The 19,925-nt window shown below is 42.0% G+C and overlaps 1 protein-coding gene across 1 annotated transcript in view; it reads left to right on the top strand.

The window, feature by feature from the left end:
- The window catches only part of LOC139454452 (maestro heat-like repeat-containing protein family member 1), a 72,187-nt gene that overhangs the window by 20,892 nt on the left and 31,370 nt on the right, over positions 1-19,925 (top strand). The window contains exons 12-26 of the mRNA XM_071236162.1: positions 681-803; positions 1,146-1,395; positions 2,309-2,349; positions 3,644-3,785; positions 7,849-7,907; positions 8,548-8,655; positions 9,043-9,162; positions 11,623-11,751; positions 12,821-12,970; positions 13,674-13,796; positions 15,091-15,170; positions 15,840-16,077; positions 17,511-17,615; positions 18,057-18,192; positions 19,348-19,460. Of these exons, the coding sequence (XP_071092263.1) occupies positions 681-803; positions 1,146-1,395; positions 2,309-2,349; positions 3,644-3,785; positions 7,849-7,907; positions 8,548-8,655; positions 9,043-9,162; positions 11,623-11,751; positions 12,821-12,970; positions 13,674-13,796; positions 15,091-15,170; positions 15,840-16,077; positions 17,511-17,615; positions 18,057-18,192; positions 19,348-19,460 (1,917 nt within the window). The remainder of the gene's footprint in view (positions 1-680; positions 804-1,145; positions 1,396-2,308; positions 2,350-3,643; positions 3,786-7,848; positions 7,908-8,547; positions 8,656-9,042; positions 9,163-11,622; positions 11,752-12,820; positions 12,971-13,673; positions 13,797-15,090; positions 15,171-15,839; positions 16,078-17,510; positions 17,616-18,056; positions 18,193-19,347; positions 19,461-19,925) is intronic.

Below are 19,925 nucleotides of genomic sequence, written 5' to 3'. Positions count from 1 at the left end.
TACACAGTGATTCGGTTGCTTGCTTCAGGGAATGCAAATCATATTTTCACCCTTTGACATTTGGACATGTGACCCAAATTAGCCAATCACAACACAGAACACACTTTCTATAGGTTTACAATGCTAGATAAACCCCTGTCCCCTCAGGACCTCCACTATATCTCCAGGGCTTGCATTTCGGTAATCCGACCGTGAAGATCCGTTAGAATAGGTCTTCAGCAGCCCATGCTTGCCGTAAAAGGCGACCATGCTTGTCGTAAGAGGTGACTAATTGGATCGGGTGTCAGGCTCGCTGACTTGGTTGATGCATGTCCCAATATGGCAATATTGGGATAAAGAGAATCTCTTTAGCTTTACCTGAGAGTAGTAGCAGATAACATACAAATACATGGTAGCCATGTTAGTTGCAAATAATTGTCAACATGGTATTAAATGCAATGGAAGATTTCCTCCCGTAACCCCTGCTTCAAATTTTGACAGCTTAGGGCACCCAGATCCTAACCCTGACCCCTGATATTTTTATAATCCTTGCCAGCAGTAAATATCGAGGCAGAGGTTACAGGCGAGGGTACTTGTTAAGTGCTCTGAAATGGTTAAACCCATTATAATTTTCAGATCATGAATTAATTTAGAATGATTGCGGGCTCTGCTTTTTATGTATGTGCTGTTATATATTTCAGGTGAAGAAAGTGTTTGCCCAGGTCGTCATAGCGATGGCTCACCATGGTTACCTGGAGTTGGAAGGGGGACAACTCATGGTGGAATTTATTGTCAGACAGTGTGCTCTTCCAGATGACCCACCGGTAAGAGTTGATTTTTTTACTTTTGGATCTTTAATAATTATGATTTTTGTTTCTTAAGAGAACTACTGTTTTGTCAAAGCATGTAAAATGTTTCTCTCTGGCATGGAATCGGAGGTCCCAGTTTCACCATCTCCTGAGCCATTCTTGGATTTGGGCAGTTGGGTAGCCTTGTGGTTAAGCATTTGCTTGTCGAGCCGAAGACATGGGTTCAGTTCCTGACCTTGGTACAATGTGTGAAGAACATTTCTGGTGTCCTGTGATAATAGCTGGAATATGGCTAAAAGTGGTGTAAAACGATACTCACTCACTTATTGGAATTACTGAAGATGGTTTGAACTTCAGGGCAAGAGGCCTGCAGACCCAGAATGGGTGTCGAACAAGGCTCTCCGCAGCATGTGCGAGAACATCCTGCAGCTGGTCACCACGACCATAGAGAGGATGGAGATTGTGCTGTGGCCGTACCTGCTGGAGCTGATTGTCCCCGAGCAGTACACCGAGGCAGCAGGTGCCCTCTGCCGCAGTCTGGCCTACCTTTCAATCAAGAAGAGGGAGGAGAATGCTGACGATTACGAAATAGACTTTGAAACTCAAGGTAGATATAAATTCTGTTAATACATGAAATAAGGCTTCAGCAAATGTTGCGAGCCTCCCATTTCAGACACCCAGCATGTCAACCATTATTTCTGTCATTACTTGGTAATATGGGTTGTGTTCATCTTTCAGAATCGTTCCAGATATTTAAGCTTGTTCTCATTTGCTTCATGGCTGAAATAACGCTGATGCAACGTTAAATTTTAACTCATTCACACTCTTTCAGAATTGAGGATACACATGTGGAGTGTGCTGGCTCCATGCTTCATTGCTCTAAGGTTAAAATATACCAGAAATATTGCTAACATGACTTTAAGTCGTAACCCACTCACTATTGTGCTAGGTTGTCAGGCCGGGGTGAGTAGGTCAGTAGGTGCGTGTTAGCAAGGCAGGTGCCCTAGGTTTGTTGCCCGTCATTTAACAGGATTATATGTTACTCAACATTTGACAGGGATATTCCGAGTGTCCAGAAGGGGGATAACTCTGAGGTTGTTGGGGATGTTGTCTAACGAATAGGATGTGATGTAGGCATTGAATTACGCATGTTAAGTTTCACTGCAAACAATAATTAACAAAATAAACATTTATATACATTGTTGTCTCCCAACTTCAATAGGCCGTGGTAGGCATGTGAGCAAACACAATGTCCTTATCAGGAATTGAGTAGAATATATACTTCCACTGGTGAGATCATTTTCCCCTGAGATCATTTCTCACCAGATAAAATATAGAGGTTTACAAGGGAAAATGATCTCACCAGTGGAAGTATCTGGCGGACGCCAGATAAAATATAGAGGCATACAGTGAAAAATTATCTCACCAGTGGCGGGTATGGTATCAAAATATCAGTGTCTTCAAATACGCTTTTTTTTCAGCTTTGCTTATGTTGTTAAGTGTTTGTAATTTGTTTTCAGCAAACATCCCCAAACCTCCATCGCTGGCTGCCAAACTTGTTGTAAGTAGTTGTACAATAGCTTTAGGATTATCATTTGCAGAAGCCCGAAGTCTTCCATTAACTGCCCGACAAAGGAGGGCGTTTGAAAAGACCGAGGGCTTCTGCAAATGATAATGCCCTGAAAAATAGCGTTACCCTTGTTATAGCTAAAATGGAAGGAATTTACTGTAAGAAACAACAATATCGGTTTGGAAACATTTACTGCAATCAACACAAATGTCATTGACCCACTTTTACAAATATGGCAACGTCAGAGAACAAACCAGATGACGACTATTGAACGTGACGTCACCTATCCCTATCCTGTGACGTCACCTAACAATGGGCGTGATAATGGCCCGTCGTCAAGCAGTATGAGGGCATTATCAAGTTACAGTGGCCCGCTTATTTCTGATAACATACGGGCGGTTTAATGATAACTCTATCCATTTTAGCTATAATATATATTATACACAAACAGTGTTTCAGGGCTGCTTCTCATCCCTTCATCAGGTGAATGACTGGAGCAAAAAGTGCCCCTGACACGTTGTTTATGTGTAATAAAGAAGTTGTTATCCAAAATAATATCTATTGTCAAGTTCTAGGAAATACCAGTTAGTATACTTCTAAAGCAAAATAATTTATACTACTGAAAAAAAGTTAAGGACCAACCAATTCTTTCATATTACTGTAGTTGCTGTACCTAGGAGAAAGAATCGAGTGGTCCTTAAAGTGTTTCTAGTATAATTGATCAGTCTACGGTATTTTCCTTTGAATTTATGCAATTTCTTTTCATTTATTTGTCATTCATCACTGTCCGACAGCACCATACCCTTACTTGTGGGTTTCATCAAAGTGGTGAACATCTTAATACCTGCAAGACTTCTGGCTTTCCTTCAGCGTCAAACTGACATGCGTGATATAGCTAAAATACTAATCAAAGGGGGCATTGGGGTAGCCTAGTGGTTAAAGCGTTCACTCTTCACACCGAAGACACAGGTTTGATTTCCCTCATGGGTACAATGTGTGAAGCCCATTTCTGGTGTCCCCTGCTGCAATATTGGTGGAATATTGCTAAATGCTAAGCCCAGCTCAGAACAGAGTATGGAGAAGGCGGTAATAAGTGCTGCACTTGTGCCCAATCCCTTTGTCTTTTTGGACAATAAAATATGTTTGATAATAACTCAGAACATCAGTTACTCTCCACCTTAGACCCTGCTTTGTATATAAACTGGTCGTTTCCCATATGAGAAAATAACAAGAGGATTTTTGTGTTAATTCCAAATTTTATATTTTGCCAAATGTTGTGGTGCAGGTGCTTGCTGGTCGTCCACTGAATGGCCGAGAACGAGGGATGCATGTCCTGCAGATGATGCGAGGGATCTCGGGTAACATCCATGAAAACCTCGTGGAGCTGTGGGATACTGTCATCCCTAAACTTGTACAGTACCTAGAAGGTACGTCTCAACACTCTAGAACAGTCAGACAATATTTACTGGAGCCTCGGTGGCTGAGTGGGCTAAATGGCTGACTTTGTGTGCCGGCGATTAGGTGCCACACTCTGGGACTGTTGGTTTGATTCCCAGATGGAATTTAACCCGCAAAAGTTCTAGAATCTGTACTTTACTAAAGTGTTATCCCAAATATAACATTTGTTACATTGACCAATTTCTAAATGGCATTGTGTTCATTCCCATCTGGGTACAATGTTAGAAGCCCATTTCCGCTGTCGTAATATTACTGGAATATTACTAAAAGCATCATGAAACCATACTCACTCACTCACTCACTCCTGGTTTCTAACGTGGAGTGCCACGTGGGGAATCCAGGTGAGAATCGGTCCCCTGTACCGCATGCATGTACAAGTTAACTGAACTGAGAATAGGGAGGACAGACTGTATGACTTGGCTGACTGACGATGACCCTACCATTCTCACTTACTGTTTATTTGTTGTAGAAAGCAATCACTTTTCTTTTTGTTTTTTGAAACATTAAAAAACCCATTTAACATGGTTTTCTTTGATAGTTTCACCAAAGGTATCTTATGGTATGTATGAACGAAATGTGATTGCTTGTTAGTTATTTTAGTGAATAGGGTCGTGTTGGATTTCAAATTGTTGGAATTGTCTTCTGAGTAAATATTGATGGTTGTAGTTATCATTAGTGAGTGAATTATTGCTTAACGCTATTCGTGGTGGTATGTAGCATGTGTGTGACATATGCTTCCATGACTTGCACTGTCGCCCTCCTTGTATGTTGTGCTGTGAGTTAACATTAAGAAAACATATAACTTCTAGTTTGACATGTTTGCCAATTGTTTTTGAAAAATATTAAGTGGTTTTCGAGTTGCGCTCCGGAAACGAAATGATTATAGACGAACGGACAGACAGACAAGGCGTCGACTTATATCCCCGGGCATATAGTGCGGATGGATGGACGGACAGAGAGACAGGTTGTCGACTGTTTCCACCACATTATATGCCGGGGGATATAAGTTGATACCTCGTCTGTCTGTCCGCCCGTCCGTCTGACCATAATTATTTCGTTTCCGGAGCAAAACTCGAAAATTGTTCAATATTTTTCAACAGATCTTGAAGTGGTGTCTTTTGCTATTTATGGATTTTGGGCATTTTTATTTTCCTTGATTTCCATGGAAACAATTTTTACTCAGTCTCAAAAGGGACAAAACTTGTCCACCAGATCCTGAAGTGGTGCATTTTGCTATTTGCAGACTTTTGGCTATTTTTGTCTTGATTTTCATGGAAACAATGTGGACTTAGTCTCAAAAGAGTTGGTAGATGTTGTTTCCAGAGCACAACTTGAAAACTGTGAAAGCCTTTTCATCCAAACCTGGTACATGTATTAACCAAAGGCTGAAGTTGTGCCTTTTGCTATTTAGGAATTTAAATAAATAGTAATTTGTTTGACTTTGACTTTGACTCTGTATATATTTGTAAGACTAGTAGGTATTCTTGCATGACACTTTGCACACACGAGGACCAGGTTGTCAGATGGGGCCTTTTGCTTCTCTGGGGTGTTTAGAATCTATATTTTTTTTCCATTTCCATGGCAACAAGTTGGACTTTGACTCAGTCCATAGAGGTGTGTACCTAACATAGAAATCCCAATTCCATGGTATCGTTTTGATAGCTCAGTAACTACTCGTGTATAGAGACAGACAGATTAGATAGAAATTCTCTCATCAAGACAGACTTACAGTAATGGTCAGATGATTTGTTCTCTCGAAGTTGTGGGGTCGGGGGGATTTGTCATCTTCCAATGACTCTTGTTGCATTTAGTGATGTTTCGATGTACATTCTTACACCATTAGAAAGCTGGAGTGACTACATCCAAGTAAAGGACAGGTATATGTACAGACCGCCTCCGTGGTCTTGTGGTAGAGCGTCCGCCCGGAGAGCGGAAGGTCCGGGGTTCGATCCCCGACCGCGTCATACCAAAAGACGTTAAAAGATGGTACTTGTTGTTACCCTCTCTGGCGCGCGGCATTAAGGGGATAAAACAAGGACTCATGGTTCACCTTCAATTTCTTCTTAGAAGGTTCATTTCCCGGCCGTAACTTGAAAACCGTGTGACATATTTCAACTGAACTTGGCATATGCATTGCTCATCAGCTTAACTGGTGTCTTTTGCTATTTTTAATTTTTCAAAATTTTATTTTGTTATGATTTCATGGAAACAAATTTGACTTGTCTCAGACAACTCTAGGCTTGTTTGTTTGTGAGCCATAACTCTTAAACTAATGAATATTTTTGCATAAAATAGTCATGTGCAATGACCCCAAGCTCAGCTATTGCCTTTTCATATTCTTGTACTTTTTTTATTTTGTTATGTCTTTTGTTTCCATTGAAACAATTTAGAATTGGTTGCAAACAAGTACTGTTTGTCTTGCCAAAACTCTACAGCTGTGGAATATTTCTGCATGAAACCTTTATCTTTCCAGGCTATATTTGATACGTGTGCATTTATCATTAGCTGAATTGGTGCCTTTACCTTTATTTAGATGATTTGGTTTCTCGCCAATGATGGTAGCTGACTACTTAATCAACTAAAATATGTACACATATGTATATTGCTACTGTGACTTACTGTTTATCAGGGGCGGTCGGGTAGCCTAGTGGTTAAAGCGTTAGCTCGTCACGCCGAAGACCCGGGTTCGATTCCCGACATGGGTACAATGTGTGAAGCCCATTTCTGGTGTCCCCCGCCGTGATATTGCTGGAATATTGCTAAAAGCGGCGTAAAACCTCACTCACTCACTCACTACTGTTTATCAGACCATTAAACGTCTCTTGCTTAAAGTGACAAGACATGCATAGTTTTTTTCAAATGATATCACACATGAAATAATTCCACTGTGTCATAGGAGTAGGAAGACAAGTACGAGATACTACCCTATCACTATATATAAGAACTGTCCAAATTTTGAATTTTGTCCATTCTCAACAGATGTTGCTTTCAGACTTTTCATTATGTTGGCACAGATGCATTAATCAGAAACTGTCCTAGTTTTTTTTATGCGGTTACTCTTTTTCGGATTTGCAAACAGATTTATATTAACAGCTTGAACTAATGTATCAAAAAAAGTATCTGGGAGACATATTGTTAAAATAGTTTAACAAGCTATACCAGCTGTGCGGTACACAGCCTTTTTAATCATCATTCCCAACATGAAACAATTCCAACACCGCTAAACACACAACCATGAAAAGCACACGCTACAAGAGACACTACATAGTTGTCAATTATCAAAAATGTATTACCATTGTACATATGAAAACACATTGACCATCAGGGTTAGTATTCGTCTTCAGCAACCTATGCTTGTCATAAGAGGCGACTAACGGGATTGGGTGGTCAAGATCGCTGACTTCATCGCATCCCAATTGTGTGGATTGATGCTCATGATATCAATATGTGGATTGTCAGGTCCAGACTCGATTATTTACAGACCACTGTCATATAGCTGGAATATTGATGAGTGTGGCGTTAAACAACAAACAATCTCATTAAAATCAAAGAACTGAAGACATCCCATTAGGGGTTACATCGGAACGACCTTTCATCTGACCAATCAGAGCGTCGCTTACCAGATTATGAAAATGACAGTCGGAATGTGATTTCTAATCATGCAATTTCAAAAACTTTAACACGGGGTATTCCGAACGATAGTTATGGGTTTAACGACTGAATCCATACAATCTAGACCATCTATTAGCCATTCCAGAATGTTCTATTGTTTAGGTTTCAAATTTGTAATCGAGAATTTGTCAAAATATGTTTCGAAGAGTAGTCACCAATTTGAAATTAGTGCCGTAAAACTTCTTTCTGATTGGTCATTCCATTTGTTGATCAAAGTTCGCGCAAGGTCGGCCTGACGTGACCCCTAATGGGATGTCCTCAGATTTTTGTTTAGCGGTAGCGAGAACTAACATCTGATTTTAATAAGATTGAACAACAAAGAAACAATTATTAATTAGTTTGTCTTTGGTTGTGTGACAGATCATCTGGAGGATGAGGGGAAATGGTCGCAGAAGAACTGGGAAGACTTGCTGCTGAAGGTGACTCTTCTAATTACACAGTAGACTAGTGTGTCATAGTACAGGATTCATAGGTTGTATACTCCTCAGGGAGCTGAGAATGATATATGATTCAATGACCTGTACAACCCTGTTAATCCAGATCGTACAGTGTTATTGTCTGGATAAGAGAAATGCACCATGAGTAAAGTCTTTTGTATACATATATGTTAATGTTTCTCAGAGTAATTGGGGGCATGGGTGGCCCAGTCGTCTAAGGCGCTGCGTTATACTTGAATACTGTTAAAAGAGGCGCTAAACCCAACTCACTCACTCACTCACTCACTCACACTCACTCACTCACTCACTCACTCACTCTCAGAGTAATTGTCTAGAAACTTGGTTTCCAGACAAACAGGGTCTAGAGTAATAATGTTAAGTTTTTCAGTGTAAGGATAGCCACATTGTTTTCATTTTGACCAGCCAGACTGCCTTTTCTTGAAGCGTTCTTAGCTCTATGAACATCATAACTGCAGTGCTATTGTACTAGCTTATGAATAACGTAATGCTTGGAACGTTTTGTGAGTAGGTATCTAGTTTTTTCATGTAAAGAGTAGCAACTGATAGTTAGAAATGGTAAAGACAAAACTATTGTTAAACTATTGTCTGATGCTATGATCAGATGCTGGCAAAGAGCCTGGATGTGATTGACAGCGAGGAGTGGATCGCAGACTTCGGCGAACTGATGGGTCAACACGTGACCATGTACCAGAACGCTGCGGAGGAGAAGGTGGGTTGAGCTGGGGCTCGTGTTCAGCCATTGTACAATGAGAGACTTTTGGCCATAGTAAGTGAACTGGGCCCTTAGAAAATTGACGAAAAGTAGCACTGTCTTTTAACACCAATTAACTTGTAAAGTAATGAATCAAACGCATCGTGGTACACTGGTTATAAATCAATGTTTTGTATCGTGGGCCTCGTATCAGGATACAATAATGTAACACTGTATCATTACACCAATATCATATTCAATTCTTTCTTTGCTGCTAAAAATGTTTTCGCACAGGATGAAACAAAAATGTCTTTAAACAGGAAGTGCTTATTAGTTTCTTGTTGAGGTAGCTGGACATTGACCGCTGATGAATTCTCACACCAATGTATGATGTGTGTCTTCTAGAACTTCCTGTACAAGTGTCTGGGCATCATCATGAGGAAGTCCACCAAGAAGGACTTCGTCGCCAAACATCTAGATCTGCTCTTCAGCACCGTCAAACACACAGAGCAGGTCGAGAAGGAGGTAGGTTCTGTGGAGACACACTGACTAGACTGAGAAGGAGGTAGGTTCTGTAGAGACACACTGACTAGACTGAGAAGGAGGTAGATTCTGTAGAGACACTGACCAGACTGAGAAGGAGGTAGGTTCTGTAGAGACACACTGACCAGACTGAGAAGGAGGTAGATTCTGTACAGAGATACTGACCAGACTGAGAAGGAGGTAGGTTCTGTAGAGACACTCTCCAGACTGAGAAGGAGGTAGATTCTGTACAGAGACACTGACCAGACTGAGAAGGAGGTAGGTTCTGTAGAGACACTGACCAGACTGAGAAGGAGGTAGATTCTGTTGAGACACAATGACCAGACTGAGAAGGAGGTAGATTCTGTTGAGACACACTGACCAGTCCGAGAAGGAGGAAGGTTCTGTAGAGACACACTGACCAGACTGAGAAGGAGGTAGGTTCTGTTGAGACACTGACCAGACTGAGAAGGAGGTAGATTCTGTTGAGACACACTGACCAGACTGAGAAGGAGGAAGGTTCTGTAGAGACACTGACCAGACTGAGAAGGAGGTAGGTTCTGTTGAGACACACTGACTAGACTGAGAAGGAGGTAGGTTCTGTTGAGACACACTGACTAGACTGAGAAGGAGGTAGATTCTGTAGAGACACACTGACCAGACTGAGAAGGAGGTAGATTCTGTAGAGACACTGACCAGACTGAGAAGGAGGTAGGTTTTGTAGAGACACACTGACCAGACTGAGAAGGAGGTAGATTCTGTAGAGACACTGACCAGACTGAGAAGGAGGTAGATTCTGTAGAGACACTGACCAGACTGAGAAGGAGGTAGGTTTTGTAGAGACACACTGACCAGACTGAGAAGGAGGAAGGTTCTGTAGAGACACTGACCAGACTGAGAAGGAGGTAGGTTCTGTTGAGACACACTGACTAGACTGAGAAGGAGGTAGGTTCTGTTGAGACACACTGACTAGACTGAGAAGGAGGTAGATTCTGTAGAGACACACTGACCAGACTGAGAAGGAGGTAGATTCTGTAGAGACACTGACCAGACTGAGAAGGAGGTAGGTTTTGTAGAGACACACTGACCAGACTGAGAAGGAGGTAGATTCTGTAGAGACACTGACCAGACTGAGAAGGAGGTAGATTCTGTAGAGACACTGACCAGACTGAGAAGGAGGTAGGTTCTGTTGAGACACACTGACCAGACTGAGAAGGAGGTAGGTTCTGTAGATACACTGACCAGACTGAGAAGGGGGTAGGTTTTGTAGAGACACTGACCAGACTGAGAAGGAGGTAGGTTCTGTAGAGACACTGACCAGACTGAGAAGGAGGTAGGTTCTGTAGAGACTCATTGACCAGACTGAGAAGGAGGTAGGTTCTGTAGAGACACACTGACCAGACTGAGAAGGAGGTAGGTTCTGTAGAGACACTGACCAGACTGAGAAGGAGGTAGGTTCTGTAGAGACACTGACCAGACTGAGAAGGAGGTAGGTTCTGTAGAGACACACTGACCAGACTGAGAAGGAGGTAGGTTCTGTAGAGACACACTGACCAGACTGAGAAGGAGGTAGGTTCTGTAGAGACACTGACCAGACTGAGAAGGGGGTAGGATTTGTAGAGACACTGACCAGACTGAGAAGGAGGTAGGTTCTGTAGAGACACTGACCAGACTGAGAAGGAGGTAGGTGCTGTAGAGACACTAAGCAGACTGAGAAGGAGGTAGGTTCTGTAGAGACACTGACCAGACTGAGAAGGAGGTAGGTTCTGTAGAGACACCAAGCAGACTGAGAAGGAGGTAGGTTCTGTAGAGACTCATTGACCAGACTGAGAAGGAGGTAGGTTCTGTAGAGACACTGACCAGACTGAGAAGGAGGTAGGTTCTCTAGAGACACTGACCAGACTGAGAAGGAGGTAGGTTCTGTAGAGACTCATTGACCAGACTGAGAAGGAGGTAGGTTCTGTAGGGACACCAAGCAGACTGAGAAGGAGATAGGTTCTGTAGAGACACTAAGCAGACTGAGAAGGAGGTAGGTTCTGTAGAGACACTAAGCAGACTGAGAAGGAGGTATGTTCTGTAGAGACACACTGACCAGACTGAGAAGGAGGTAGGTTCTGTAGAGACACTGACCAGACTGAGAAGGAGGAAGGTTCTGTAGAGACACACTGACCAGTCCGTGAATGAGGATGGTGCTGCACAAACACACATACCCCTTGACAGGTTCATTACTTGAGTGAGATAGAATGACAAGTTGGATGTTTTGATAAATAGGTGAGCGTGAGCGGTTTGTGTTTTCGGGAGAAAGGTAGTGTAGAAGATCGCGGTTCTGTCTACCTGTCGTAATGTTCCATGTGTATTACAGATAGAGTGTCTGGTCGAGACTCAATTACTGACACAATGCTGTGATACTGATGGAATATTCCTGACTCCGATGTGACATCATACAATCCCTTGTTTCCCCAGGGGTGTGCAATAGCTGTTGGCTTTTCTGCTGCCTCACACTTGGATGCTGTTCTGACCAAACTGGAAGCTGTTGCGAAAAATGACACTGCCAAGAAGTCAACTGGGATCCTCAGTGTGTTCAAGGGCTCTGTGAGTACAACTTATAGATGTGGAATTATCTCCCCTAGCAGGGGCATGTTGACACGAAAACCTGGCTGAACCAGACATACCCAGGCTGCACCCTGGTCCTTTCAGTTTATCAAAGTTGAAACATGGATGCATAAACTAGTGTAACTAAATAAAATCTCACATCTCTGATGACTGTGTCATGATTTCACATAAATTAATGTAGTGCTGCTGTATGACATAAAAGGTACATATGCTGATGACAAGAAAACATGACAAATTACACACACCACAGGGATTAGTGATGTAGTACCAAGGAAAAGAGATACAAATCATGTTTATGTATGGAAATAGTTATTTGAACAGTTATTTAGGACGAAATGCGAAGTTTTATTGTCAAATGCTGGGCTGGCTATCAGACGCCGGTTGACATCGCCAGTGGAAAAAAATGTGAGATCTTCGACTCCGTGTATAAGACGACCCCCCTTCTTAGCCCCCTCATTTTTGGTACGAAAAACTCGCCTTATACACAGCGATATACGGTATGTGACATAAAGCTTGGAGGTATTCAAAGATCGAAGTGTGGAAAAGTAAGGAATAGTCAAACATAAATTATTTTTAGGCTAAAAAGAAAGTCTTGGTTCTCTGGCACCGCCTGCATCATCATAAAGTTCCTCGCACATTTTGTTTTTATTTCCATTTTTTTTTTTTAAATCCTCGAATATTCCAAATCAAACGGTAGTCAAATACAGTATCCCAGTATTTTACTCATCAAGGAATACATCTATGTAGGGAGGCCCTTTCCCAGGTTGATTGTAGACCATTGGTTATTGATTACACAACTGTTTATTGGTTACATACTACATGTAATTTGAACAGCCAAAAAAAAGGACACCGAAGACACCGCCCGCCCGCACTATATTTTCAAAAAACATTGTCTGAGAACCAATTCTTTTATTTTTTTAAGCCTTACATGAACTTGGTGCACATAGACAGTAAAATAAGGTTGCATTATTTAGTAATAGGTTGTACTGCTGCATGTTTTATATAGTTAAATCGAGCCCTGTAAACCCAATTCACCCACTTACACCAGGACAAGTCTGAGGGAGTGCCGGAGAAGGTTAAGTCAACGATCATGTTGTGTTACGGCTTTGTGGCCCTCTACTCTCCACCCTCCCTCATCGTGTCAAGGATGGAGGCCACCATCCTCCGAACCATCGCTCCATACTTCCAGAACGTCAAGGTGAGTTCAAGCAGTGGCACACTTTATTGCCACGGGGAGCGTGAACTCAGAGGAAATTTTGTCCCAATTCTCCATGCATGTTCCCCACAACCCCGTGATGATATGGTTGGAAGTGGTCTTCAGCAACCCATGCTTGTCGTTAGAGGCGACTAGCGGGATTGGGTGGTCAGACTTGCTGACGTGGTTGATGCGTGTCATCGTATCCCAATTTCGTAGATCAATGATCATGATGTCAATCACTGGATTGTCTGGTCCAGACTCGATTATATAGCTGCAATATTGCTGAGTGCTGCGTTAAACAACCAACCAACCAGTCCTATACCCTTGCCTGTGGGTGTCACACACCTCTTCTTCATAGAAAATCCTAATTTTATCTGACAGAAGCATGAAACTTTCTGTGTCATTTGTTCAGGAAACAGATAATGACAACTATTTGAACAAAATCTAAGATTTAAATTTTTTAATTTTTTATTGCATTGAAATATTCTAGTTGCTAGGTTACTGTTGCAGTCTTGCAGCATCAGCGTGGACCTGCGTCGTAACCTGATTCACTGTATCAGCTTGCTGGGGCAGTGTTACGGTCAGGACAGTCTGCGATACGTTAACACTTGTGCCATACGGGGAGACCTACTCACTAGCCTACAGGTAGTGTGTGGGGAGAGGTCTATGTTATGCATGTCTGTTTCTCTTATCATTTATTCAGGACACAAGTGTCAAACAAAATCTGATTCGCACGGTGGATTTGATCGGGAAGGCCTTGCACCCCGACCATCTTGAGCAGACGTATAACTTCAGCACACGTGGGAATTTCATAGCTCACCTACAGGTACTGCCTGTGACTTGGTAGTCTTGCACATCCGTAAATATTGCTGTAATAATCTAGAAACACTACATAACTATTTAACCTGTGAAGATCTTGGGTAGAATAGGTCTTCAGCAACCCATGCTTTCCGTAAAAGGCGACTATGCTTGTCGTAAGAGCATGATCGGGTGGTCAGGCTTGCTGACTTGGTTGATGCATGTCATCGATCCCAATTGTGTGGATCGATGCGCATGATATTAATCATTGGATTGTCTGGTCCAAACTTGATTATTTACAGACAGCCGTCATATATCTGGAATAGTGGTAAGTGCGGCTTTAAACAACAAACCAACCAACCAGAGTGTATTGAATAGTTTTATCATACCTCCATGTCAGAATGATGAGATTAGATTGGTCCACGTGATCTTAATAAAATAACGTGTAACCTGCCTTGGAAGGGAATAAATTTACATAGGGTTTTATGCGTCCCGCGTTAGGTTTTAAAAATGTGTATAAAACTAACGCGGGTCGCATATACCCCATGTACCCCTCATGATCCTGGTACAACTTCTAGTGTGTCTTTCAAATGTAGTTTTCTGCTTGCACAGCACAAGTATACACATGATCCACTATACAGGTGACTTTGGTATGTGTTTTGTTTGCACTCACAGTTTGTTTTAAAACAGAACTTGCATGAGGCTTGTTGAAAAACACAGGAGTAGTGAAAGTGTAGTGGTATAACTGAGTGTCGGGAGATGTCACTGCATGGTTAGTGGACTGTTGATGATGTCCTTCCTGTGGAGCCCCATTGTGTTCCTTTGCAGGAGACACCCCTACCATTATAAGGGCCCTACCATTGAATATTTTCAGGGGGGACCTGGGATTTTCGTTTGACAAAGGATAGATTTTTGGTAACTGCTTAAAAAAATGTATTTATTTTCTGTAAAACAATCCACAGTAGCATATAACAACAAACTTTTTTCAGGACATCCACCATGCTCCCCCCCAAAAATTCTTAATCAAATCCCCCCCCCCCCCCCCCCCCGCTCCGAATATGAAATGGTTGGTAACTATGATCTGACTATAGAGATCAGGTAGTCAATGTCGCCCAGCGACGTGGATCGTTGGACATGCAGTCAGCACTTTTTTCCCAACCACCACTTTGTGATTCACTGGCTGCCTTGTTTTAGCTGGGGTAGTGCTGACAGAGATGTAAAACAACAAGCATTCTCTTGTTTTGTTGTGATGACAGATATTACTTTGATACTTCTGAAGGCAGTGTTAAACCCAACTCCCTTACTCTCGTTGATTGCTGCAGACTTACATGAATGCCGAGCCAGTCTCCCACCTGTCCAATGAGACGAGAGCGCTAGCCATGAATGCCTGTGCTACCCTTATGTATCCTTTTTGAATTACAAGGAGCATGTTCTTTTCTGACATTTTGTTTCAATATATGACTTAACCTATAGTTTTAACTGTAAGACATTTTTTGTTTTCTTTATTGTTCATAAAAAGAAGTACCCGTTACGTAAAACAGGTTTTCATCCAGGGTTGCAGAATGCCCTTGCCTTGACATCTAAAGAATATTTCACAACTTATAAGCACATCTTAGAATTGTTACAGAAAATAACATACTTGTCACTCCCACATTCACTCTAGGAGTAAGGGGTGGTCGGGTAGCCTAGTGGTTAAAGCGTTCGCACGCCACGCCGAAGACCCGGTTCTGATAACCGACATGGGTACAATGTGTGAAGCCCATTTCTGGTGTTCCCTGCCGTGATATTTGCTGGAATATTGCTAAAAGCGGCGTGAAACTATACTCACTCACTCACTCACTCACTCACTCACTCACTCACTCACTCACTCTAGGAATACAAATATACTGCATATATATAAACTATTGAAGCTTAGATATTATATAGCAGCATAGGAAAGTACATGGTCTCAAACATTAATATCTATAGTGTAAAGCTAAAATTGCAGTGAGAGCTCCTCTTTTTAGTCTGGCCCAGACATATAAAAAGCCTCTTTCAGTGTTTCAAAGAATATTTCCTTAGTTCCATCCAGTAAGCTTGACCCACGCCTGTCGGAGGCGGAGATATTTGACCTGATCAAGACGGGGATGGACTGCACGATGGCGCTGACCCCCAACGGGTTCCCCCTGAAGAAGGGGAAGGAGGAGACGTATGACGAGATGCTGGAGATGGAGGTGTTGATGGAGGCCACGTTCCAGGCGTTGTACGATATGCTCAACGGCATACTGACCAAGGATCTCGCACCACAGGGCCTCGAGACAATATTCAAGGTACCATGGTATTCAGTGTTTTACTCTAAATGAGATTGATATGAGGATTTATGAGGTTTTACGGCATTTCCTATATTAATTTTTGTTTTATTTCTTCATAAATTAGGTTTTGTTGTTTGATCAATGTCAATCTCATTAAAATCAGACCTTAGTTCTCACTACCGCTAAACAAAGATCTGAAGACATCCCATTAGGGGTCACGTAAGAACGACCTTTCATCCAATCAGTGCTTCACTTACCAGATCATGAAAGTGACAGTCGGAATGTGATTTTTAATCATGCAATCTCGAAAACTTTAACATGGGGTGTTCCGAACGATAGTTACAGGTTTAACGACTGAATCCTTACAATCTAGACAATCTATTAGCCATTCCAGAATGTTTTTTGTTCAGGTTTCAAATTTGTAATCGAGAATTTGTCAAAATATGTTTCGAAGCGTAGTCGCCAATTTGAAATTAGTGCTGTAAAGCACGAGAAAGCTGCCTTCTGATTGGTCATTCCATTGGTCGGTCAAAGTTCGCGCAAGGTCGGTCTGACGTGACCTGTAATGGGATGTCCTCATCTCTTTGTTTAGCGGTAGCGAGAACTAAGATCTGATTTTAATGAGATTGGACCAATGTCAATAATATAAATGAGGTTTTACTGAATGCCCTGTATTAAAAAGGTATAACTGTTTGCCCACTAGCAATAAGGTTTTACTGTTTATGCTATATAAATGAGGTTTTACTGAATGCCCTATATAAAAAGGTATAACTGTTTACCCAATAGCAATAAGGTTTTACTGTTTATGCTATTTAAATGAGGTTTTACTGAATGCCCTATATAAAAAGGTATAACTGTTTACCCAATAGCAATAAGGTTTTACTGTTTATGCTATTTAAATGAGGTTTTACTGAATGCCCTATATAAAAAGGTATAACTGTTTACCCAATAGCAATAAGGTTTTACTGTGTATGCTATATAAATAAGGTTTTACGGAATGCCCAATAGCAGTGGGGTTTTACTGTATGCCCTATATTAAAGAGGATTTACTGTTTGCCCAATAGCAGTGGGGTTTTACTGTATGCCCTATATTAAAGAGGTTTTACTGTTTTCCCTATATTAAAGAGGTTTTACTGTATGCCCTATATTAAAGAGGTTTTACTTTATGCCCTATATTAAAGAGGTTTTACTGTTTGCCCAAGAGCAATGAGGTTTAATGGTATGCCCTTTGTGTGTGATGTTTCAGTGATTTCGTTCCGAGTCATACTGGGGTAAAAATCATTTCGGGATTATGCCCTAAATTGTGGATGCGGGATGTCGTGAAAATTAAATAGATTGTTCGGTTCCTCATTTCAGAGGAATAAATTGAATGTATTGCCGAAATGACCAGAGTGTATTCTGTCTCTGACAAACCCTACTGTATGTCTTACATCAATGCCCTGTCCCAACAGCACCTGGTGCCATGGATCCTGGACCCCGAGGAACACAAGAGGGAGAGGGCCCTGAAGACCTGGCAGACAGTCCTTACCTTCTACCTGGAGCACGCAGAGATCACAGTGAGGACCACGTACAGGGAGGGGCGGAGACGAGTCTTTGTGGATTGTCATGGATGTGGGAAGGGGTTGTCGTGGATGTGGAGAGGGGATGTCGTGGAAGGGGTTGTCGTGGATGTGGAGAGGGGATGTCGTGGATGTGGGGAGGTATTATCGAGGATGTGGGGAGGGGTTGTCGTGGATGTGGGGAGGGGTTGTCGTGGAAGGGGTTGTCGTGGTTGTTTGGAGTGGTTGTCTCAGATGTGGGGAGGGGGTGTCGTGGTTGTGATGAGCTTGTCGTGGATGTTGCGAAGGGTTGTTATTAATGTGATGAGGTTGTCATGGATATTGGAAGATGTTGTAATAGCGATGGGGAGGGATATTCCAGGCAGGGACAATCAAAATTTATTGTAGATACAAACCATTCTAGCAGTATCATTTGATGCGTCAATCATGACTTTTCAGTCTGAAGAAACGTTCAGCAGAGAGGGAGTATTTCTGGCCAGGATGGTTCCTCGATGTACAGACCCCAGCATCAACATCCGACTCCACGCTATTGACTGTGTACAGCTCACTCTCAAGATTGGACTCCGATATGAAGGTATGCTACACTCACAACTGTGGCTGCTTCATGAAGATTGAAGTTTAACTACAACGTCACACAGTTTTTTTGTTTAAATATATTTTTCTATCAGGTTTGAACATTGACAAGTTTGGGATTAAGTTTTGAATCACATGCCTTCAAGGATCAGATGTGATATCCATGGATTTCTGCATTATGTATTTCACATTTCATCTGTAATATCTCACGTCTGTCATAAGAGTTATATGTGTCACTTGCAGGGTGGGGTTTGAAGGTCTCCTTCAACAAGGGATCTAACACTAAGATGACCATAGATACCATACTGGCAACAATCATCATGCTAAGATTGCTTTGTGGAGTCAAGGATTTTATGAGCTGATTTGTCTTTAACTTGTAAATCCTGTACAATACGTTTTAGTTGTTTGGTTTGTTGTTTAACCCGGCACTCAGCAATATTCCAGCTATATGGCGGCGGTCTGTAAATTATCGAGTCTGGACCAGACAGTCCAGTGATTAATATCATGAGCATCGATCCACGCAATTGGGATCAATGACATGCATCAACCATGTCAGCGAGCCTGACCACCCGATCCCGTTAGTCGCCATTTACGACAAGCATAGTTGCCTTTTACGGCAAGCATGGGTTGCTGAAGATCTATTCTACCCCGGATCTTCACGGGTCACGACACGTTTTACAAATATATCACTGTCCTCGAGTCAATTGGTGAAATGATTTTGTGTGACATTTAAATCCGACCTTCATTATGATAATGCAAAGAGTGAAGAGGGTCACATGTCATGTGACAAGCATGTGATGGCACGTTAAGCATTATGACTTTCATGACGTCCGTGCAGATTGGCCAGTTAACTTGTACAGTAAACTATGGTCGTAATGAACCCCAAGGGACCACTAAATTTAGTTCATTCTAACCGCAGTTTGTTATAAGCACATTTGCAGCATACATACAGCAAATGGACGGGACCAAAAAACTGTTTGTTATATCCGTCAGTTTGTTATGACTGTGTTCGTTGTTATAAACGTAGTTTATTGTATTTGTTTTGACATGCCACGACTGGCCACTGTGATCGTGAATATGACATCATGGACTTTGGGATCATATGAAGGATAATTCATGTGTTCAGAAGTATTCAGATTATCATATTGTTGCCAAGGTAACAGTGGAGATCACAAGGACCAGATGGTGGAAGCTCTTGGCACTCTGAAGGAGAGGCTGAAGAAGGGTGACCCCAACATCCTCTTCAGTGTCATCAACGACTTGTCAAAGGTGAGCAGGAAGAGACATACTTTGGGAATAACTTGGCCACTTGGGCCGAGTCAGTACGTTGTGTCTGAGTAGGGTATTCATGTTAAACTGAGGAATCGTATCTCAGCTGGCTAGCACTATAAATCGGCATCAGTCTTGACTAGTACAAGCAGCCACACCCACATGTGCATGTACATTGCTAATTCAGCGCAATATTGCAATGTCAAACCCCATTTCACCTCACCTTGTTAAGCTGAAATTCAATATTGTTCAAAGTGGCATTAAATTCAACACACTCACTTCTTGTCGACAGAGGCACTTGTATGGTGGGTGGTGACAGGAGCTTGTTCAGAAAAGTGCAACTACGACCTTAAGTCTATGTTACGACATGACAGTCGTAGAGCCAAGATTTCATTGTGGAACATGGCCTTGACTGTGTAAATGTGACATCATACCATGACGGCATGGATTACTGTTCGTGCAGTA

This window comes from Haliotis cracherodii, unplaced genomic scaffold, assembly GCF_022045235.1.
Source record: "Haliotis cracherodii isolate W230 unplaced genomic scaffold, xgHalCrac1.p SCAF_10, whole genome shotgun sequence".
NCBI classification, from domain to species: Eukaryota; Metazoa; Mollusca; class Gastropoda; order Lepetellida; family Haliotidae; genus Haliotis; species Haliotis cracherodii.
The sequence above is the reverse complement of the archived record's forward strand: the minus strand, read 5'-3'. Positions and strand labels throughout refer to the sequence as shown.